Source organism: Poecile atricapillus, chromosome Z, assembly GCF_030490865.1.
Source record: "Poecile atricapillus isolate bPoeAtr1 chromosome Z, bPoeAtr1.hap1, whole genome shotgun sequence".
Lineage (NCBI taxonomy): Eukaryota > Metazoa > Chordata > Aves > Passeriformes > Paridae > Poecile > Poecile atricapillus.
Genome location: NC_081289.1, coordinates 123,537,835 through 123,561,678, shown reverse-complemented (window position 1 = coordinate 123,561,678; position 23,844 = coordinate 123,537,835). Strand labels below are relative to the sequence as shown.

The window sequence follows — 23,844 nt, the reverse complement described above, 5'->3', positions numbered from 1 at the left end:
GCCTGAGAACACCCCTTCTAGAGAATGTTATTTTTTTTATTAAAAAAACAATCTCTCTAAGCAGAGCGTATACAGAAATTTCCCCGACTGTCAGACGTGGTCATTCGGGTCAAAACAGAAGCAGCTTCTGCGATAACTGTTTGCAGCTGCAGCAGACAGGCGCGGTGAGACCCCGCCACACACCTGAACCGAGGGCCGATCCTATGGGAATGGCGCGTGCGCCTCGCCGCGGGCCGCTGCGCACGCAGGGGCCGGGCCGGCGCCGGAAGCGGCGGGGCCGGGAGATTAAAGCGCCGAGCAGGGCCGCTGCTGCTCCCGGCTGTCTCCGCCGCTGCAGCCCCACGTCCCGCCCGCTATGGATGCGCGGGCCCGCGCCAAGCGTTACGAGAAGTTGGACTTCCTTGGGGAGGGGCAGGTGAGGGACGGCGGGGGCCGCCCGCGGCCCTGGGGCTGCAGTAGCCTGGCTGGCCCGACCCGTGTCGCCGCCCGCCGCCGGCAGGAGGGGGGCGCGATGGAGGCCGGGCAGTGCCCACCCCGGGCCTGAGCGGGGCTTGGCGGCTTCCTCGCGCAGTCTGTCAGGCTCCGCTCACGACAGCATCTCTCTCTGTCCTAGTTTGCTACCGTCTATAAAGCCAGGGACAAGACGAACAACCGAATCGTGGCTATTAAGAAGGTAAGTGTCAGAATGTCTTCTCAGCGTGTCACCAAGTGTCTGGTTGCTCTTGACCTACCCAACGACTTTTTTTTTTTCACCGGCTTGGTAAATTTCATAATAGGCATTTTTGTTTCTAGAGAAATTTGTTTAGATGATCTGGTTAACCTGTTTGTAATGCCCACCCACCGCTGAAGAGGGAGTGGCTTTGCTACGTTTCTGAGTTTCTAAAGGGTTGTATGGTCTGTGACTTGAATTTCTGGTTATTTGTTAGGTTTATTCAACAAACAAACCAACACACACACATTTCCAAACTGCAAACTTTACTGTACAATTTCCTTCAGTCCAGAACGTTGTCCTCTATTAAGTTCCTTAAAATTTATAGAAGCATAGAATATGCTGAGTTGGAAGGGATGCATCAACGTCATCAAGTCCAACTCTCATTCTTGTGCAGGACAATGCAAGAATCACGCTATATGTCTGAGATAGTAGTCCAAATACTTCTTAGGGCCTCGTGGCTTGGTGCCATGGCCACTATCCTGGAAAGCCTGTCGCAGTGCCCAGCCCCTCTGGATGAAGAATCTTTTCCTAATATCCAACCTAAACCTCCCCTGAATCAGTGCTGTTACCTCAAGTCCTGTCATTTTTAGACAGATGGTTACCTGAATAATTGAATTAGCAAAGCCTTGTTTCCTGTAGCTTTGTCTATTGAGGTTGGCATCTCATGTTGATAATAAATAATTATCAATTTCTAATAAATACCGAAGTGGCAAGCAGCATCTCTGTATTCTTATGTCACCTGACCCTGCTTCCGTTGGTCATATACCTTCATTTTTTACCTTATATTCAAGGGGACATCCCTCCTCAGACAAGTTTGCCTTCTGCCTCATCTGCTTGACTTGTGACATTTGGGAATTGCCTGCTCTTATGCCCTTAAGAGGTGATGCTTGAAAAGTGGGCAGCACTGATGGATCCCAGCACCTGCAAAAATGTTTTCCCAGGGGACTTCACTTAATAATTCCCTGAGCAGCCTGAAGTCTGCTCTCCTCACGTCCAAGGTTGAAGTTTTACTGGTACTTTCCTACTGTCAACAGTGATTTTAAACTCAATGGCTTTGTGATTACTGTGACCAAGATGGCCCAAATTTCCACTTCACTCATGAGATTCTCTCTGCTGACAAGCAGCAGATCAAAGATGGCATGTGTTTGAGTTAGCTCCCTTAGGACCTTTTCTACAAAGTTGTCAAGGTTTTTAGGAATCTTCTGGCCCAGGCTGTAGTGTTATGTGATACTTCCAGTTGATTTTTGGCAAGTTGAAGTCCACCGTAAGGACAGGGCAGTTGATTTAGAAGCATCCCTTATTTTCTTAGAGAAGAATTCACTGGTATGACTGTCCTCACTGGGAGGTCTCTAGCAGACTCCCACAATGATATTCACATTATTTGTCTCTCATTCCTGTTCAGAGGCTCTCAATTGCATCATTGCCAGCTGTGAATTCTGTACATTCCAGCCATTCCATTACATATGATGCCACCCCCCTGCCTCTTCTGTCCTGTGTACGTCTCCTGAGGAGCCTGTAGCTGCCCAGCAGGGCACTCCAGTCACCAGGTTTTATTTAAGGCAATGATATCAAATCTCTGGGACTGAGTCAAAGCTTTGAGCTGCTCTTGTTTGTTCCTCATGCTGTATATATTGATAGAGGAACATTTCAGGTGCTGTACTTTGTAGCCAATGCCTCATGAGGCAGATTGAGGTAGCCCATCAGTGTTCCTTTGCTCAAGTTTTGACACACCATCCTACTGATCATCACTGGCAAGCCAGGTATTTTCCTTTCCTCCCTTCCAAGACAGTTTAAGGGTCTGTCAATGGACTCTGCTTGCTCCTGTGCTGGAGCTCTTTTTCCACTCTGAGAAAAGTGCAACCCATCAGGTGTCAGAAGAATGGGTGTTAAATCATTCCATGGTCAAAGAACCCAAAGTTTTTCTGATGACAGCAACCTCAGAGTCACATGTCAATCTGATGGATCTGCCTATTCCTATCAATATTATTTCTTGATACCAAGAGGATTGAGGAAATCACTACCTGTGCACCGTATCCTTCTATCAATTGTCCTGGGGCCCTGAAGTCACTTTTGAGTATCCTCAGTCTTTTATTTGTTACTGTGTTGCTACCAGCTTGAACAACCAATCATGAATTGTTGGTTTGCATACAAAATGATGAAAATGTTTACGTTGTCATAAAGTATTTGATTTGTTATTACCTGAAGGGATTGCAGGAAGTTTTTGTATTAGAAATGGGTCTTGAGCTGTTCTTTGTAAGGGATGAAAAATGCATGTTACAGTGGTTTCTTCAAGACTCAACAGGTTGAATTGTCAATAGTAAGTAATATTGTTTAATGCACTGATCCCTTTTAGCATTGCAATGCTTCTCTTGTATGGTTGCTACTGGTAGAGGCTATGGTGATTCTTTAGCATTCTTTGTTGTATCAGAATATTTTCTTAACTTTTATAATCTGGAAATATCCATGATAGGATTCTGGATTTGAAATTTCAGGGCATTAGATGTTTGAGACAAAAGGACCTAGAGTCAGCCCAAGTTTACAGCCTATGCTGATTTTACTAGAATCATTCTAAGATAACTGTCAATTACATAGCTCTCATTTCTCCCTGAGGAGAAGCTCATTAGCGATATAATAAAACTTCGTGACTACAAAGCATTTTATGCTGTTGGTTTGCATTATGTCTGTTTTTAGTGCATCATGGCTATTTTTTAAAAACTAATGCTATAGAGACAGTTATTTTTTTAAGGGGGAAATAAACCCCAATTAAAACCATCCCAGCTGGTAAAGAGCTTAATTATACTAAAACTCATTCTTAGAGAAGCAATACTAAAAAATGTGTTCTCCACCATCTTAATCTTACTTAACATGAGATATTTCTTTTCAGATTAAACTGGGGCATAGATCAGAAGCTAAAGATGGTGAGTTTTAAAACAAATTAATGCTGTAGAAGCTGTACTTAGTTTGCTTTGTTTTTGTGAATTGATACATTAATTTCTCATGCCATTGGCTGAGAAAATTGAGCTCAATGCTTGCTGTAAGGTTTAGTAGAGTTTTGTTTCACAAACTGCAGGGACAACCAAAAGCAACATAGATATGTGCATGTATGTTATATAAGTATGTTATGTGCATGTATGTCCAAATATGAGTATATAACTTCTCAATATTAGTGGAATTCAAACATGAATATAGCATAGAATTATAGTAATATTAAGAAGCTTAGAATATCTTTTTGCATCAATAAATCTCTATGCCTTAAATATTTGAGATGAGTGAGAGTATTTGTATCCGTTTTCAGATGTTTCCTTTGTTCTATTTTTGTGATGTCTTCAGAGGCAAAAGTGGATAAAAACAAGATCAAAACTCTTCATTTTTTTTGCCCTTTTTTTTGATGTTCAGCCCTGTAGAGGATGTGTTCTGACTAACCCTCTGCCTCTAGGTGTGGATATGGCAAATTGCAACCAAGTAATCTTGGTCTTCTCTTATTCCCTGTGTGGTGCAGCAGAATTTTGTTTGTATGCAGGCTGCTGTCCTTTAGGACTCCTTCATCAGGTTACCAGCTTTCCAGTGAAGAGTCTTGGCTATCAACTCTCCAGTTCCTTTCTTTTGATGACAAACTGATCACACATCCCAAAATCTCGCAATTGAACTGGCTGCCTGACAGTCGTGATCCAGCTGGCCTTCAGTGGCCTAATGGCCCTTAGGACAGTCATCACTTTTGGCCTCTACAGTGCCTAGCTGTAGGTGAAAGATGTTATTAAGAATAATGATCATATCTGCTTTCCCTGTGTTATCTGATAACATGGCATGCTCTTTGTTTTCGTCTAAGACTATGCCCACCCAAAAGCAGCCTTTGTTAATTTGATTCCAAAACAGGTAATTAAAACAGGCAAAGCAGGAATGTAAAGTTAACCATGTAGCTTAGCCCAGAAATTTGATAATCTTAGCATTGAATCATATCCCAGGTTTTAGGAGAACACTTTTGCAGCACATGTGCAGCTGTAACTTCCTGCATGATACACCAGAGGAGCATTTGCTTGCCAGTTTTCATACAAGCCAGACATACTAGCATTTTTGAAGGAGGAATTGGTACTCTGCAGGAATCGTGGTTTGATGCAGTGCCATGAGTGTGACTGCTGAAGGGCACCATTTGCTCCCTGTTGGCCCCTCATTTTTCCTCTATAAAATCTGCTTATGAAAAGATTCAAGTTAGGAGTAAGCAGATTTTGGTCACTCTTCTATACCTTATATATGCTACACCCTGAGTGTAGAAAAACATGTGCCTTGCATTATTAGATAATGCTGTGTCAAAAAGAAAAGAGATTTATTCATGATGTTTGACAGTATGCCTCCGGAAGTGAGACATGGTGAGGGACTGATATTTGCAAGATGAAACTTTAAAATTAAAGCAAGCCTTCCGATACCCTGAAAAAGGTGATTTTTTTTATTTTTAAATTCCCCCCCCCCCCCGACTTTCCCTTTTTGCTAAAATGTAGACATGTTTCTTCATAATCTAAGCTATATTACAATGGTGTAAATGGACTTGCTGTGGAAGAAAGTGTTTGCCTGCTTTTATTTTGCAGCAATTTACTTAGTTATGGCAATGTCCTTGTTATTTAGCGAATTGTCAAGTGTTAAGAATGTAATTTGTAGTAGCAAATAGTCCATGAGTAGCAGAATGACAGGTTTATTTGGAGTTCAATCCAAAGGTTTTGTTTTGTTCTTTCATCTTCTTTTCTTGTTTCCATCAATATAGGAATCAACAGGACTGCCCTCAGGGAGATAAAACTGTTACAGGAGCTAAGCCATCCAAATATTATTGGTGTAAGTAAAATAAATGCTAGTTCTAGCATCAGTCTTCAAATACTTTTAGTAGTTCAGTAATTATTATGGCAATGTGCCTATTTCAATAACCAAGGCAAAGTATTTTTTTTTAAAAATCCTTTTACTTTTAAGCCTGGGTCTACATAGATACTAGTGGTGGAAGAATTGTAAAAATATAGATCACTTGATTTTGCATCTCTCATAGAATTGCTAATGAACACAGTGCTGAATTTACATGATTGCTTCACATGGAACTGGTGACAGCCAAAAAGCAGGATTTTTAAAGCAATAGAGAAGGTGAAGTCATGTGGTTTATTAGTCATGTGCTTATTTTAGCACACAGATACAATGTTTAAAATCTGTTTTGGAAGGAGTGAAACTGGTATCTTTTCAGTTTCATTTTAGTAGACATACACCTACAGATACCCAGCTGGAGCTAAAGAGGTTTTAAAGTTAGCTCATAGTGATAATTAGAAAGTGCCAAATAGGAATAAGTACATGAAATACAAATTTTCCATGTACTTTTCAAAGTAGAAATATGGTTCTCTTCTAGATTGTTAACCTATTTTCAAAGTGATTGCTTTAGCTGTTGAGGTTAGAGAATATGCAGAGGTTGACAACTAAAATGGCAAAGGGATGGACCATATTCTTTATGAAAAAAAAAGGAATTTATCATTTTGGAGGTGGAAAGGCTTGGAATAGGGAGGTCTACAAAACCAGGGTGATAGGTGGTGTCTGTACAGAACTGATATTTGCAAATCCCATTGTCCAAGAAATAAGAGATGTAGCAGGAGTGGAAATTGTTACTGTGTGTAATGAATTTAGAGGATGTGTTGCTGTGGGCCATGTAGAAGCAAATGGCATCAACAGTTCAAAAAAAGGTTAGATAAATTTATGATCAGGAGTTCCATAAGCAGGTTCTAAAAACAGGAGACAGTGTTGTGCCCCTCTTCATAGTCCTTACAAAACTTTCATGGGTTTTGGGAGTGCAAAGGGCACAGTCACTGCTGTTACGAACTATTCAAACAAATATCTTGCAATTTGAGAATTCATGTCATGTCATCACGCTGAGACTAAGGAATGAGCTGCACTAGGGAGAGCATACCTTGGTCATCTTGAAGGAAGAATACCAGGCTAGATAATCTCTTGCTTTTGCTCAACATCATGCTTGGGTGATCTCAAATTAGAAATTGATTGTGTTGTTACACAGCTTTATCCTAAGAAAGGGCTGTTTGGATGTTCCCCAAAGAGTTTTATTTCTCATGGAAAGCTAACTACAAAAATGAATAGTCATCTAAAAATATCTGAAGCTAATAAGCCTAACACTTAAAATTTCTGAATACTGTATGCTTACAGGAAGCAGATACACAGAGCTGAATCCATGGGCAAGCTTAGCTTTGTCTCTACAAAGGGTAGAAGCTTCATAGAACAGCAAAGTTTTGAAGACAAGGTGTGCATTACATTATCTGTTGTAGTTAACATGATAAAATTAATTTTTTTGCTTTTTTCCTATCTCTGGGAAGGAAGGGCAATCATGTAAAAGGTTATTTCCATGCTTAATGGGGATTTTTTTCTGATTTGGAAACTGAGTTAAGAAGTTAGACTGAGTAAGAATCTTTGTGTTATAAGTCAAAAAACTTAAACCAGTTCTCAACAAGCTGAAAATCCATATGCAGGCTACAGTAGTGTTGAATTTCAGAAAACTGTAAGAATCAGAGCATGCTTAATCATAATGTATTTTGTTTGCAGCTTATCGATGCATTTGGACACAAGTCAAATATTAGTTTGGTATTTGATTTTATGGAAACAGATCTAGAGGTAAGATTTTTAAAGACTTTTTTATTTTATATCTTAAGATGGTTTATGAAAGTGCTGCCTTGAGAGGCCTTTGCTTATATTAGAAAGGTGACTTTTATTATGTCATTTGATGAAGATCATGTCTTAAAAGCAGCTTGAATTTCAGTTTTTATGAGTTGTCATTTGATTAATTCCTTTACTTTTAAATACTTATCAGCATGATCTTAAAGAAACAAATTGTGTTTACTGTGTTAGTTTTCTGGAACTCCAGTCAGAGTGCAGAACCTCTGGCAAAAATCATTGCTTCTGGAATGCAATTGGTAAGCATAATAGCAAATATGTTCACATAAGTATGACACTAAAATATAGTAAGAGACGAGCTGGTAGTAAAATCACATGCACTAAAAACATATTTTCAAATGTAGCAATGCTAGATAATTGCAAATTGGTATCTTATAGATACAGGCTTGCTGAAATTTAGATTAATTCAAGACTTGGAAAGGTTAGGTCAAATTTTTGCTAATAGAAGTCAGCAATGAGTAAACTTTCAGAGGATTCATTCTGTTTACATAGTAGTTATGCAAAATTTAGAGATAAAGAAGATCAGTATACAAAGAAAAATTAAATACTCTTGTACTGATGATGCTGAGGTGTGCAGTCTTTAAACTGTATTGTAGTATCACTCAGGCTGCCTCTGAGACTTCTGCCTGTTGTGATTAAGCATATGCTGCATACATGAAATTTGTGCAATCTTAGATTTTCTGCAACTCAGCTTATGGAACACCATTACTAAACAGGACAGTAGTATTAACAAACAAGCTTTGGAGTGTTTGCATAGAATTTTAATGTTAAAAACCAAAGAATGTAGAAAACAAGTAGATTTCTAAAAATACAGTAAAGTGACCATACCCTCTGGTCTTTTTGGGAAATAGAAGAGGGAACCATTGTGTTTACAAAGATTAGTTACTTAGGTTGCAAACAGAAAGAAGGAATAAGTGGAAACATAATTTCAAGTTTACCAACACATTCATCATTTGTATGTGTACATCTTTATCCTGGAAGTTTGGGTATCAACATGGAACTGAGATTAAATACTAACTATTGTTTCCCACACATTTTTTCATTGTCAGCTTATGCAAAGTTCACTTAAGCTATCTGGACTCCCCGTTTCAATTTCTGATCTCCAGAACCAACCTCTATTTTTCTGGAAAAAGAGTGAAATGGTAGAGAACATGTGACTGCCAATTTGAAGCCTATCTTAAAGGCTGAAATAACTTTTGAGCTGAATGAAAGGAAGTAAGTTTGTCTTGTGTGCTGAGCTTTACTGTGACTTTAACGCTTTGCAGGTTATTATAAAGGATACAAGTATTGTGTTGACGCAGTCTCACATCAAGGCATATATGCTGATGACACTTCAAGGATTAGAATATTTACATCAGCATTGGATTTTACACAGGGTAAGCATGTACTAAATTGACAGCCTTCATCCTGCAACAGAAATCACATTGGGTGGATTTGGAGTCTAAAGCCTAATGAAGGTCGTTTTGGAATTCAGACATTCCTGGGGTTTTAAATTTTTTTTGCTCACAATGAAGGTTTCAGGACAGAATCATATCTTTCATTTTACAATACTTTTATAACATGCCTGCCAGGAGATTTATTACAGGTGTGTTTTTATCAATACTGTCAAATCTCAAATTTGTTTTCTCTACTGACAGGATCTTAAGCCAAATAACTTGTTGCTAGATGAAAATGGAGTTTTAAAATTGGCTGACTTTGGCTTGGCGAAATCTTTTGGAAGCCCAAATAGAGTTTATACACACCAGGTAGTAACAAGGTAACACATTCTATTTTGTTTCTTACACAGAGATTGTTTAATTGTTGTATAGGTGTTTCTTGAAGTATGTCATGTCAAGTCAATGTATTCAGGATGACATCTGCTATGTGATGTGGCAAGAGCCACATCAAAAAATGACAAGGAAGCATTGTTTAATGAAGTCTCCATAAGAACTGCTTGAGTATGTATCTGTGGGGGTGGTTCTCGTATCTATCAAAATGATATACTTTTGAAATGTGTGGAAATAGTATGTATCTGCTTATAAGCCTGGATTTTTGAGCAAGACCACTGCTACTTTCTGCTAATCACAAGACCTAGAACCATTTTTGGAGCTAGTTACATTACCTATTTTGAGACAAACCCTTGAACCAATTAAAATATTTTAAAATTTTTTTTATGGCAAGCTTATTTAAGGTATGCTATAAAAAGTGGGGCTGCGAAATATGCAGTGTGTTGCTTTCTGACGGCTGTGATGCTAAAACTATTCAAGTAAAGTTGATATAATGCCTTTATTCAAAAGACAGAAGTTCTACAGTGTCAAATGCAGTGTCATTAAACTTCATTAAACTTGACTGTTCATAGGCAGTGTGAGTAGTTTCAAGACAACAGTCTCATTTTGCATAAAAGTGGTCTCTCTACTTGGTTCTGTTGATACAGAGATTCTTGGAAGATGGGAGGAATTCTGTCTTGCTGTGATTCATTCAACATAAAATTTTAAGAAAATTTCAGTTTACCTGCATGTTAAGAATTTTCTTTCTTGCATGTCTGCAGTTCAATACTTGTAATCAGGTCAGTTGAAACTGCAGTTAATCTGTGGTTGTATGTGACCCTATGGTGAGGGTGCACAAACTTGTTCATTCTTTCTTAAACAAAACACTTTGCAGAATACAGCTCTTCAATGTCCGAAAAGTATATAGACAAAAGGAAAGTAATATCCTTTTTTTAGCTTTTGCATTGCTACAATATGTAGCAGTTGATAGGAGCAAAGCCAGGTAATTCTTCCAAAATGTGTTTTCTTTTCAGATGGTACCGAGCGCCAGAACTGTTGTTTGGGGCTAGAATGTATGGTGTTGGTGTTGATATGTGGGCTGTTGGTTGTATTTTAGCCGAATTGCTCCTCAGAGTAAGTATTGAAATGTTTACATTTTGTATTTGCCCTTCCATTCACTACGGGTTTTTATGGGTCTCCTGGTTTAGGGCAAATTTTGGGAGGAAACCTCTAGAAAGCAGGTTCAAGCGGCCCCTCCCCCTACTGGTTTGGGAAAATATTTCCTTCAAGAAAAATGGAAAAAAACCTGTTTATTAAACAAGCAAAGTTTAATTTTTTAATTTTTTAATTTTTAATTTTAATAAGCATGAAAAAGAAGTAATATTAAATAACTCTTGCTGTTCTGAAGAGATGGCAAATTCAGAAAGTCATTTTTGTGGGATGTAACAATGCTCGCTCAGTCTCTTATCTGTCCCTCCTGTGCTGGAAAATGTCGTGTTCTGGGCCCTGGTGGGCTACAGGCATGAGCTCCTGGTGTTTTTCTGTTTTCAGTCCAGAGTAGGTTTGAACAGATCCAAGAAAAAGAATAAAAAACAGATACAAACATCATAAAGTCACCTCAGGACATTCCTCCCCTTATCCCCATATCATCAGCTTATTACCAAAATTATTATGTATTCCAACTCTACACAAACACACTCATATATATTCACACATATATAGAGTATACAGCTATATACAGACAATGGAAATGACATTCAGCAAACAGTGATATTTATTCATGGTTCTCACCCAACAATCAGATCTCCCTGAGGTACACATTGTGTTCTGTCTTTCTGCATTATTCACCATGTGCAACCTGGTCCCTGAGCAAAGACAACCCCATGGATGGGTTTGTCTATACTTCAGGCAGAATTAATCCAAACTGTCTTTTCTAACAAACCTCTGACATGTACCACTGGGACTTTGTGTCCATCTACTGTATGCAGGGGCTCAGACTGGGCAGGGCTTGCTTGGTTGGTGGAACCTTGGGTATTCACTAACCATGTGGCCTTTGCTAGATGCTGCTCCCAATTTTTGAAAGATCTCCCACTCAGTGCTTTCAAGGTGGTTTTAACAGTCCATTCTACCTCTCCACTTTGCCTTTAGCTGGTGCATGGTAGGGGACATAGTAGACCCACTCAATGTTGCGTTTCTTAACCTAGGTGAGAGCTTGATAAGGCTGTTCTTTGAATGAGTCCTGTTGTCTGACTCAATCCTCTTAGGGGTGCCGTGCCTCCAAAGGACCTGCTTTTCAAGTCCCAGGATGGTGTTCCGGGCTGTAGCATGAGGCACAGGGTAGGTTTCCAACCATCCAGTGGTGGCTTCTACCATCGTGAGCACATAGCGCTTGCCTTGGCGGGTTTGGGGCAGTGTGATGTAGTCAATCTGCCAGGCTTCCCCATACCTATATTTGGACCAACACCCACTGTACCATAGCGGCTTCAACCGCTTGGTCGCAGCACATGTCTCACAGTCATGGATGACCTGAGAAATACTGTCCATGGTTAGATCCACCCCTCGGTCTCGTGCTCACTTACAGGTGGCATCTCTACCCTGATGACCTGAGGGATCATGGGCCCATCGAGCTGGGAACAACTCTCCCTTGTGTTGCCAATCTAAGTCTGTCTTTGACACCTCTATCTTTGCAGCCTGATCCACCTGCTCATTGTTTCGGTGCTCTTTATTAGCCCTACTCTTGGGGACATGGGCATCTACATGACGGACCTTCAGAGACAGTTTCTCTACCCTTGTGGCGATGTCTTTCCACTCATCAGCAGCTCAGATTGGTTTTCCCCTACGCTGGCAATTGGCCCTTTTTCCACCTTTCCAGCCATCCCCACATTGGCATTGGCTACCATCCATGAGTCTGTGTAGAGGAAGAGCTTCGGCCACTTCTCTCTTTCAGCAATGTCCAGGGCCAGTTGAACAGCTTTGAGTTCAGCAAGTTGACTTGATCCACCTTCTCCTTCAGTAGCTTCTGTGACCTGTCGTGTGGGGCTCCATACGGCTGCTTTCCACTTCTGGTTCATCCCTACAGCATGGCAGGAAGCATCAGGAAAAAGAGCGTAGCATGTTTCTTCTGCTGGTAGTTGATTGTATGGTGGAGCTTCTTCAGCCCCTGTCACTTGATCTTCCTTATCAGTGAGACCAAAATTTTCACCTTCATTTTCACCTGCAATTATCTCCAAAATCTCAGGGTGATTCAGTTTTCCAACATGAGTGTCCTATGTGATGAGGGCAATCCACTTGCTCCATGTGGCATTGGTGGCATGGTGGGTGGAGGGAACCTTTGCTCTAAACATCCACCCCAGCACTGGCAGTTGGGGTGCCAGGAGGAGTTGTGCTTCTGTGCCGGTCATCTCTGAGGCAGTTTGGACTCCTTCATAGGCAGCTAAGATTTCCTTCTCCGTGGGAGTGTAGTGGGCTTCAGACCCTTTGGCTCCAGAATCCCAGTAGTCGGCTCAAGTCTCACCAGGCACTTTCTACCAAAGGTTCTAGGACAGACCATGGCTTCTGGCTGCAGAGTAGAGCACATTCATCACATCTGGTCCTGTTCTGACTGGGCTAAGGGCTGCCACATCAATGATTTTCTGCTTGATCTGAGCAAAGGCTTGTCGCTGTTCAGGGCCCCACTGGAAAGTGTTCTTCTTGCAGGTGACCAGGTAGAGAGGGCTTATGATCTGGCTGTACTCAGGAGTGTGCCTAAGAAAGCTTGCATTTCCTTCTTGTTGGTTGGTGGAGACATTGCTGTGATCTTGTTGATTACATTGGTGGGAATCTGATGCTCTCCATCTTGCCACTTTACTTACAGGAACTGAATCTCTTGAGCAGGTCTCTTAACTTTGCTCTTCTTGATGACAAAACCAGCTTTCAGGAGAATCTGGATGATTTTCCCTCCTTTCTCAAACACCTCTGCTGCTGTGTTCCCCTACACAATGTATTCATCATGTCATTTATATACTAATTTATATACATTTTTATATCATGTATTCATCATGCCTTTCTTAGGCCATGAAGATCCTTCGGGGAGGAGAGGATCCCCTGCTCCTGCTCCTCCTCTGACAAACTGGGTACAATTAGTAATAAACCCCCAAAACATGCTACTGGAACTAAGATGCATGGTAGGATGAATTGTAAATTCCCTATCAGTCATTATCACTGAGCTCAGCACAATAGGTATTCTAATCTGTGCCCCTCTGCTGTAAAAACTTCATGTTAGGCTCAATACTGATGCTATTTCTGGATAAGGAAGTAAGCCTAGGGACCAGAAAGGTATTAAAACCTCAAAAAAGCCTAGGGACCAGAAACAGATGAAGGCCTCAACCCAGAGAGACATTATGAGTTCAAGCAACATGGCTACCACTTGCTTTACCCCAATACAGAGTTAAGTACAACCAAAATGCAGTCAGTACAGGTTTTTTTCACTTTCTTGAGCCATGTACTTGGTGCCAAAAAATGTATTTGTCCTGGTTTAGGGTAAATTTTGGGAGGAAACCTCCAAAAGTCATCCCTGTAGAAAGCAGGTTCAAGTTGCCCGTCCCCCTACTGGTTAGGGAAAAGATTTCCTTTGGCAAAAGTGGGAAAAAACTTTTTTAACATGCAAAGTATTCACAAGCATGAAAAATGAGTAATATTAAACAGTAAAAACTCTTGCTGTTCTGAAGAGATGGCAAATCTAGAAAAGTCCTTTTCATGGGATATAACTTGGCTCACTCAGTCTCTTATCAGTTCCTCCAGTGCTGGAATGCCACGTCCCAGGCCCTGGTGGGCCACAGGCATGAGCTTCTGGTGTTCTTCTGGTCTTTCAGTCCAGAGTAGGTTTGACCAGTTCAAAGAAAAAGAAAAAAAACACAGTCCAGGGAACTTCTCTGTGGCAGCTAGAAAAGGAACTAACTAAAAAGCAAAGGAGAGCTCTCTCCTGCTGTCTGTTCATGCTGCAGACAACACAGTCCACGAGCAGAATGTGGAGGAGTGAGTGCAGTTTCTGAAAACAGATTCTGTGCTTCTTTATTCTCCCACTTCACACTCAGAACCAGTCTTAAAGGGGCAGAACTTAATATCCAGCATAAAGAGAACATGATTTGGGAGACAAGCATTATAAAGTCACCCCAGGACACTGGGTTTCTTCTTTCCTGCTAAAAGTAGAAGATGAACACAGTCTAGAATAAACTTTCCAGAAGCTTGTTAACTGTAATGAAACTGGGTTTTTTTGGAATAGACTGAGGTTTCCTAAACATCACAAGCATTGGAAGTCTTTAAAAATAGCTGGGTAAAAATGTTGCAAGAAACTGTTACAGTCTTGCCTTGGGAGAGTCAAGTAGATAACTCTTGCAGTCCACAGAAACATATTTTAGCTTACTACCCTCCTAGAAATGTAGCATCGCAGATACCTGCATGGGCTGTCCCTTGTACACATGGTTCCTCAATTACAATCGCCAGTACTGTAATTGTGGATTTATTAGAAATGAATGGAATACTAATGTTTTTGTAAACTGCGGTTAGTTGACAATACTGGAATGGATCTGAAGGTGAACATCAGAATAATCTTATGTCACTCCTCAGTGTGGCACACAAATGTGATGGTCCTTGAGTGTTTTCCACTGAAGTAGGATATTTATTATACTACTCTTTGGAGAAGACATTAAAGTGTGAGGGGAGCAGTGGAGGGCGGGCATTCAGACATGGCTGAAGGCAAGAAATAGCCTCCAGTATAATTTATCTTCCATGACTAAGTGGCTTCTGCTTGGTTTCTGCACCTTTTATTGCTTTTGTGGGCATATCATAAGTAGACTGGAGAACGTTCTGTGTGAAAACACCATGAAAGGAACCTTTGCCTTGATTGGTTGCACCAAATGGGTGTGCTGGTTTAATTTGATTGGCAGTTCAGATATGGAAATGTACAGTGGGTCTTTAAGCAGCACTGGTGATGGGAACATAAATATGCATGAGACCTGCTAAAGTTGAATACATTTAATCAAAGTTAGTAAGCCAATAATTCTTGAATTCAGTTGATTCTTTGGTTTGTCACAAAACAGAAAGCATACTATGGTTCAGTTTTTATCACTGTGATATTTTGAAATGTATGTGTCCTTTTTTAGGACAGTACAATTTCTGGGAGCTTTCTACGGAAGCAGTTTATATTCAAGGGGCTTTCATGATGTCACCATTTAGTATGCTGTCTACTAGGGATATCCATTATGGTTTCTCTTTCCTAATTAATTAAACACTGTCTCTAATTCTTCATAAATTTGCTTTGGTCAACAAGTTTCTTTTTGCTTGCATTGTGTGCCTGATATGTGAGCTAGAAGTTGGACTTTATATCCAGATACATAGTTTTCACTCTTTTGCTTTGTTTAAATGATGAGATGCTGATCAGACAGTTTTCTATCCTAGTGGGTCTCTACTTTTCCTCATGCTTTGATTTCATTTAATTTGATTTGATTTCATTTCACTGACTTGTGTAATCCAGTTATGATTCACATTAAATATATATAAAAGCTAACTCCAGAGAACAGGTGATGAAAAGATCACCATGACCAACTGACTTTAGGCTGGTAATTGAGATACAAAATCTTTTCTGATTTTGTTTTTGTTTTTTCCCCAAAACATGGACTCTGAATTAAAGGGCTATACATGCTATGCATTTCCAGGTCCAGAGCATGAAGAAATTCCCAGCACATGCTATGAATTTTAGTGAATGACTTTCATTCATTAAAACTGAAATGAGCAGTGCACAATGACTCATGCAATAAAGAAAATACTAAACTGTACTGCAGATTTCAGAATGAAAATCAGTAGATTGCTTAAAAGAGTCCCTGTACTTTAATTTAACATAGCTGCAGATATTTTTTCCAGTTTGTATGGGTTCAGTGTGGAAGGCTAGTAGTAAATTTACATTAATGTGGTTGTGGTGTAATCTTATGTTTAAGCTGTCTGCTGTCAATGATACCAAGCCTGGGTTCAGGAAACCTTCAGAATCTATTTGAGCATAACTAGAATGCCTCAAATATCCAGTGTACCTCTTTGTGGGGAGATGTTGTACAGAGGGGTTTTGCCTTGCAATTATGAGGTATCACTCAAAGCTTCTTTCCAAAATTGAAGTTTAGAAGTTAATTCAATCAAATACCATATCTTTTTTCTAGGTTCCTTTTTTGCCTGGAGACTCTGATCTTGACCAGCTGACAAGGATATTTGAAACTCTGGGCACTCCAACAGAAGAACAGTGGCCTGTGAGTCTTTTCATTTAGCAGACTGACATTGGGTTTACTTGATACTCTCTATTTTAGCTCTTAAAATTAATTGGTTATACCAGAATAATTGAGTATATTTTTCAGAAGGCAGTTGCTTTATCTTATGAGGCAGCTGAGATTAGTTTTTTGTCTTGACAAACCTCTGGCCAATAGCAACAGTATCAACCTTCCTGATTTCCTTTCTTTGTGCACAGTTTCCCTTGGCTACTAGTGTGAGATTATTGTTGCTGCTAATGTTTTTGAGGTGCTTGTTTCATTACCATGCTTTAACCTGGAAGGCTTTAATCACTTTCAGAAGTAGGAACCTAAGTTTGCCCTAGTAAATTATAGTTTGGGGACAGAAAAAACAGACCAACAGCTTTAGGGATAAACAATTTGCCTCAATAATGATCCTGAAAAAAATACAACTTAATACTACAATATTCTCTGAGATGGCAGCAAGTTAAGTAACACCAGGCCAAACTGACTATCGGGTCACACAGTGAGCTCACTAACTATGGTTATTAAACAGTGACAGGAAGTGAGACATAATGTCTGATGGGCAACTTGTATCAGCTGCCAGACACAGGGAGTCCTGAATTCCCTGATCAGGCTGTTGTCTTTTGCTGTTGAGTTGTGGAAGCACTTGCTGGACTTGTTCACCTCTGCTCCATCTCCATGCAGCTTTTCCTCATTGTAAATGGTGCTGGAATGCCATGGTATGTGATTACAAAATGGAGCTGTAGCCAAAAGAAGAACTTCTGTGTGAAGCACTGATAACCTCCCACACTTTCGGTATTTCTCCAGGACTCTTAGTGGAACATTTGAAGGTTTTTTACAATGACAGTTCTACTTCCTTTAGAGAGGAAGATTTATGATACAAGTGTGGAAGAGAGATGATAGGAGATGAGCCAACACAACAAAAATAATACATTCCCAATCTCATTTCCAAACACATACATTTAATAATTGAAACTTTTACTATCAAGACTATAGCTGATTGAACACATTTTTGACTTTGTGTTAATATTTTATTTTACTTGGACAAACTTGATGTGACAACTAAGTCTTTGAATACTTAAAATACTACAAAAGCATTATGTTTGTGTAATTGTCTGTTACAATTGTAATTATAATTTTTCTGCTAGAATGTGAACACAATGGGATTGATTTCATACCTAGAGGACAACAAAAGTATACAGTTAATTTTTTGTTTAACTGCTTGGTGCATATTTTCCTTCCCTCTTCCCATTACCCATATAAAGTTTCAGTTGTGGATTTAAAATCAAAATGCACATGATGTTCAGCTAACTGAACATGAAGAGAAAGTGAAGATTGACCCTTTTGTAAACATTTTCTCTCGCACCATGTCAATTCACTGCAGAAAGTTTTATTTCATTTGTCTGACCCAGTCTAAAATTCTTTTATACTTCCTTTAGCAGTTTTTCCTTTTGGACTCATCAGAACTAAAGCAAGGGAAGAATAGATAATTTGGAAAGTTGTTTCCCTGTGACTGTAACAGTTATTAAAAAAAAGCTTTTATCACCTACTATTCCTACATTTATTTTATTTCAGTGGCTAAGTATTAGCAATGTGTTTTGCAACATGAGTTACTTCTGGTGAAAGACAGCCATATGAAATTCCCTTTCTGTAAGAAACTGAACTCTTTCTAGGGGAAAAACACGCATTCCATTTTTGGTCTTTGTAGGGGATGACAAGTCTTCCAGATTATGTCACGTTTAAGCCTTTCCCTGGAATGCCACTTCAACATATCTTCAGTGCAGCTGGTGATGATCTGCTCAATCTTCTTCAAGGCTTATTCACATTTAATCCTTGCACTAGAGTAACAGCTACTCAGGTATAGTACCCTTGGGTTATCTCCTGATGTTCATTAAACTACTGTTAATATCAGATAAATGTGTTTTGAAGCCAGTAAACTAGGTTTGAAATGAAACATCGCATGAATTATTAGAAACATAATCCCAGTGTTTTCTAGAGAGAACTGTGAAAGGCATGGAGAATACTAAGTGATAATCTTCATACCCAGTGTAGAGTCAAGGTAGACAACTAAAATATGTATGAGCCATGACCTTCCAACAGTCATATTTGACATACTAAATTCAGTCACCTAAAACTTGAAGGTTAAATCTTAACATATCATATCTTATTCCCTGGGACTGAGATGGGATTTCTCCTTCATCCAGTTTCTTCTTCATTGTCTTTTAAACTTTTATGGTACTTTTTAAACATAAAATTCTGTGTTGATTAAACCATCATTCTTATCTAATTATCCTTTTCCATAATACTTCCAATTTCACTACCACCTGGTGGGGAAGAACAAAGAACTTTGAAAAAAAATCTTGCAGAATGTCCTAGTTTGCAATACTGATTTCTATGATGAGGAAGATACATCAGTTGGTAGTTAGAAAACTGTACTTCTGTCACTTTACAGTGATAGGGAAGCATGCAAGAAACATTTGTCCTCTTAGGACCAGGGCTCCCTCATTGCTGGTTAGATCTGAATTCAGGAGATTGTGTGTGTGTTATGTGTGAGTGTATGTGTTACATAGTTTTACTAGAATACTTTTTCAGAGCACATTCAGGCTGTTTTGACCACCATCTTTAAGAACATTTAGTATAAGTTTCCAGATAATTAGTTCTGCTATGCTTGAGGTATGCTAGAGATAGTTCTGCTATCTCTGTGGTAGTTCATATGAATGAAGTAATTTTTCAGGTCATATTGTAGGGTAGTGACTTGAATATATATTACTTTTCTAGGCTAAAGTTTTTTGTGACAATGCCACAGTTTAAGACAGGAGACAACTCGTGCTTACTACATTGGTTTGATTTATAGCATGTAATTGCCATGAGTAGTGATTACCTAAAAAACAACCACTTTTTCTTAATCACACTTCATGGTTCCTAAAATTTAAAGGTATGTAATTCCACTACACTAGACTAATCTTGCTGACTAGTGTTGCCTTCTTCTCTAATACAAGTGATGTCTTTCTCACGGTTTACAGGGTAGAAACAGCACAGTTAAAGAAATATTGGGGAAACACCCATCTTAAAAGCTAACAAAACAGCTAATGTCCAGATCTTAAATCTGATCAAGACTTCAAAAATATTCCTTTAATTTTTCTTTATTCCTACTTTATTTTTATCCTCATCTCATCTGATCTGTCCATTCAGAATGTTCGGTGTTCAGAGCTAGAAGCCACTTATTCAAGACTTCTTATAAAATAATCTAGTTTTGTCAGGATGTCTGAGCACTAGTTAAAAATAGGAGTACACAATTATCCCTTGCTTCACAGATCCATGTGGGGTGGATGGTAATTGTGAATACAATCTTCATTTGCCCCAATGCCACCCTGCAGTATAAAAGTGTTAAGTAGCTTTTAAGTCCTAATTTAAATGCTTTGTTTCACTGTAACCTCTTTATAAATGGCACTATTACTGGTTTCTTTTTCTTTAATTATCATTAAGGCATTGAAACAGAAATATTTCAGTAACCGACCAGGACCAACTCCAGGAAATCAACTGCCAAGACCCAACTGTCCTGCAGAAGCTGCAAAGGAGCAACAAAATACAATTTTGAATTTAAAAAGGAAAAGAACAGAAGGAATAGATCAAGGTAATTTCATAATGTCACCAGTTTTAAATAGGAGCTACATGCTCAGAGAGAATGGGATGCTTACAGTGTTTTAGAAGAAAAACTCTAAATGAACTAATTCCCTGGGCACCGGGTGAAGCCCTTTAATGATACATGGTTTGGGGTCAGAGTTCTATGTTCTAACAGAATTAGCAAAAAAAAGGCTGTTCAGTGATGCTTAGGAGTCTATTAGAAGAAATAACCCTATTCCATTAATTTCTGCAATGGACAGTGGTACTCCCCAGTAAATTATAGGCTATTATGATGAACCTTTTTTTTTTTCATGTAAACTAAAGGACAGGAAAAAGAGATAAATGCTTCCTTGATTTTCGTGACTTAATGATTTGAATTCATGCATTTGACAATGAGAAGAGTTTCCAGAGCTGTATCAAGCTAGAACAATATTGCTTTAACATCTTTCCAAAAGTCTCATCTTCAACAAGAGGAAACCATGTTTCTCTGTAAATACTAGATGTTTTGAGATTGGCTATAAATGAGGCATTAAAGGATTCAGCATTACTTTTTGAGACCTTTCAATATTGGTATAAAAAGCAATATAATTTCTAGCAGCTGGAAATGGAGACATGATGTATTTTCTAATGTGGATTTTCCGTAATGTTCTTTTACTGCCTTAGCTGGGCTGATAGAACCAGAAGGTTTCAAAGGTAGATCCTCTAGTGCAAACAAATGTTAAAGGAGACAGCCGATGATAGAGCTAGAAAATCTGCTGCCCTGGATTTCATTTGCTATTCTTACATGGTATTATCTAAATTTAAAATCTGAATAGTGATTTAGAAGACTAATGCTCTAGCCTTGAAATTTGAAGGACAACATTGGTAAAGGGGGTGGAAATGTGCAAATGTAATTTCCAAGAAAAATAAGTTGCATTCCCTGAAATTCTTACAATGGTCTTTCATACTGCAGAGCACATTTCTTTCCCCTAGCCCTGTTGAGATAGCACTCCAGAACTTGGCAGTATAAACTGAATGCTCACTGATGGGTATCGTCTTCAAAAATATTGGCACCAGGAGCTGACTGCTGGGATAAAGATTCATGCCATCCCTGTATATGCTGCTTTTCCACAAGAACAAATCCCTGTAGCCTGTGGGGGTGTGTTCACTAAACTTAAATACTACTTATAAAACAGCCACTATTCTCAGGGGAAAAGTCTTTCACTAGATGGATGACTGCCTGTGAAAAGTATTAAGCATGCTACTACTTATTTCTGATCAGTGAGGTTTTTGGAGACACTGATTCTATGATGACATAACTGTCCATCTCCTCTCTGTCACTTAACCAAAAGCAGCTCTGGTTCCCCAGAACACCTATTTCTGGTCCTATTTCATATTAATATGCATTCCTACAGCCTGTAGCTACACAACAGGGATTATAAAGGATGGTGCACTAAAGCTTTTCCTATGTTAATTCAGCATAAGGAATCTAATTTCAAAACTATTGGTTTGGAAAAAAAAAATCAAAAACATTCTATTCATATTTAAGATTATGTCCTGGATAGCACATAAGAAAAATCCTAAGAGAGAGTGTGTGTAGTGGGACAGGTTTAAGCCTTAGAACAGCTTGCTTTTCTTAGGTTTCAAAGTAGAATTAGGTGGTTAGTTTTTCATATCAACAGTTGACTGGTTAGGTTTTTATATGAACAAAGAGAAATATTTACATGTATCCTAAATGCAATTAAAACTTAATTACAGAATTTGTGACTTTTGGAATATACATACTGATTCATGTGAACTTTGATTCTAGCACTCTCTCATAGATTTATTAGAAAATGTCATCATGTACTGCCACTGATGTAAACAGCATTTAGCAGTTAAGAGTAGATGTACCTTGAGAATGATATCAAACCTTGAAGAGGGGGCTGGACCTCTATACTTTGCTAACAATGTGATTTACACTTTTCAGGATTACCAAAAAAACTGATTTTTTGATTGCTGTGGATGATGAATGAAAACGAGTGAAAATTCCCCGAGTCCCAGCCATTGATAAAATGCTGTAATAGTCCCTGGATCATTATTTTTCAATATTTTCATGTGTAAAATATGAATTTACTATTTCCTTACTGACATGAAAGTTTCACTAATCCTTCTTTTTGCAATAAAAATGTTTTTAAGACAAAAAGATTTTTTTAATCTGGCTTGCTGTCTTGTTTGAGTCATGCTCTGAGACAATAACTGTCAAAGCTGCTTGCAGGCTACAGGTGTACACAGACTAATTTTACAGAACCTCTGTGCTGAGTCACATGCTATTCTGATGTATCCTAAGGGCAAAGACTACAAATAGCATTTTCTTCTCACATGTAACTTAGATGAACATATGTCTGTCTTCCAGACCAATAATAAAAATGTAAAAATGTAATGAAAGGGTAGGATTTTTTTGGTTTCAGTTAGTAGGCTCAAGTATTAAGAAACGAGTTTGCATATACTCTCACAGCAGTCGTGGATTAAGACTTCTCCAAACACAGACCCACTACCTTGAAAACAGTATGAAGTGTCGAAAGAATGTGAATTGTTTGGAAGGGTTTTTTTTTCCCTATTCCAGTCTTGCAGGAGAAGTTACCTGAGAACATGGAAATACTGTTTCCTTCAAAACCCTGAAGATTGCAGTGAGAGACAGAGGAGGAAGACCCAGCTGGGGAAACTACAGTATACTAGTCCTCCTGTCAGCCTGTGTCTGTATAACAATCCATAGTGCAGACACTGGACTCATCTTTGCCTGAATTCCAGTATGGAGAGGTAGCAAAGTTTCTGCTGGGTAACCAAACTTCTGCAGTGGAGGGAACCAAGCTTACGTATGCTGTTGCTGCATCTTAACCATGTGCCCACTGCTGTTGTGCAGTGGATCTCAGGGATACCTGCTGAGCCATTGTCATCTTCTGCCTTTGAACCACATTCAGTACTCTCTTTTCTAATTTTGCAGCAAGTGCAGTAGTTCAAGACTTTGATGCTTGTAGAGGAGCAGCAATGCTCATGTGTTCCTTCGTTCTGCTGCTACTTGAGCTAATGTAAAGTATTAGGCCTTGTAAGGGAGAAGAGGTAGTATTTCCCAGTAGCCAACTGTGTTCTGTATTGGTTGTTGGCAGTTGAAAAGTAAGCAGATCTCCTAAGATCTAATTGATGGTGTAGAGAGAAGTTTTATCCATTAACATTAGTTGTATATGTTTTTGTTTAATCAAACATCATCCTCCTTATTGCAGGCTAGAGGATTAAGATAACCACAGTCCTGCTTCTCACTGGCACAAGTTCAAAAATATGCAAATCTGAATAGGGAAGATGGATTTAAGAGTACTGTAAACTTTTTGCATTTGCTTATGTAGCATATCTTTCTAACTGGTCCTAAAAGCCTGGAAACCTTCATCCTCTAAAACAGATAGTCACTGAAAATGCAGTATCCCTACTACTGGGTATAACAGATAAGGTTTGCATCACAGTGAGAATCTTAAGTAGTCAGTTCTGCTTTGGGAAAGAAACACTGTTTCTTGTAAAAACACTGTATATGTCTAGACAATACCTGTACCTGAAGGAAACCTTATCCATTAGAAAAAAACCCCAATCCTCTAAGCTCTTACTGGCAAAAGTTGTAGAGTAGGTACTGAATTAGATGTTAGTCAGTGTATTTATGTAGAGAGCACGGTTACTGTGCTCTGTAAGAGTGGGCTTGAGGTGTGATGTACTAAGGCCTGAGCAGCAGGCTTCAGCCAGAGCTGACTTAAAAGGTGAGTCCTGGGCATTGTGTGACTAACACCATCAG

At 39.1% G+C, this 23,844-nt stretch overlaps 1 protein-coding gene across 2 annotated transcripts; it reads left to right on the top strand.

Moving 5' to 3' along the window:
• Positions 1-245: 245 nt before the first annotated feature.
• CDK7 (cyclin dependent kinase 7) lies at positions 246-23,331 on the top strand. 2 transcript variants are annotated; one of them, XM_058826660.1, is made up of 12 exons: positions 246-415; positions 614-673; positions 3,597-3,630; positions 5,466-5,533; positions 7,283-7,351; positions 8,677-8,787; positions 9,049-9,167; positions 10,191-10,290; positions 16,341-16,427; positions 18,136-18,285; positions 19,914-20,061; positions 22,000-23,330. In XM_058826660.1, exons 1-12 carry the CDS (start codon positions 356-358, stop codon positions 22,023-22,025), a joined length of 1,032 nt encoding a protein of 343 aa, XP_058682643.1. In that variant the 5' UTR covers positions 246-355; the 3' UTR covers positions 22,026-23,330. The 2 variants fall into 2 exon arrangements, with proteins under 2 accessions (XP_058682643.1, XP_058682644.1); XM_058826661.1 differs by lacking the exon at positions 3,597-3,630 and having other exon boundaries at positions 349-415; positions 22,000-23,331.
• The last annotated feature ends 513 nt before the right edge of the window (positions 23,332-23,844 follow it).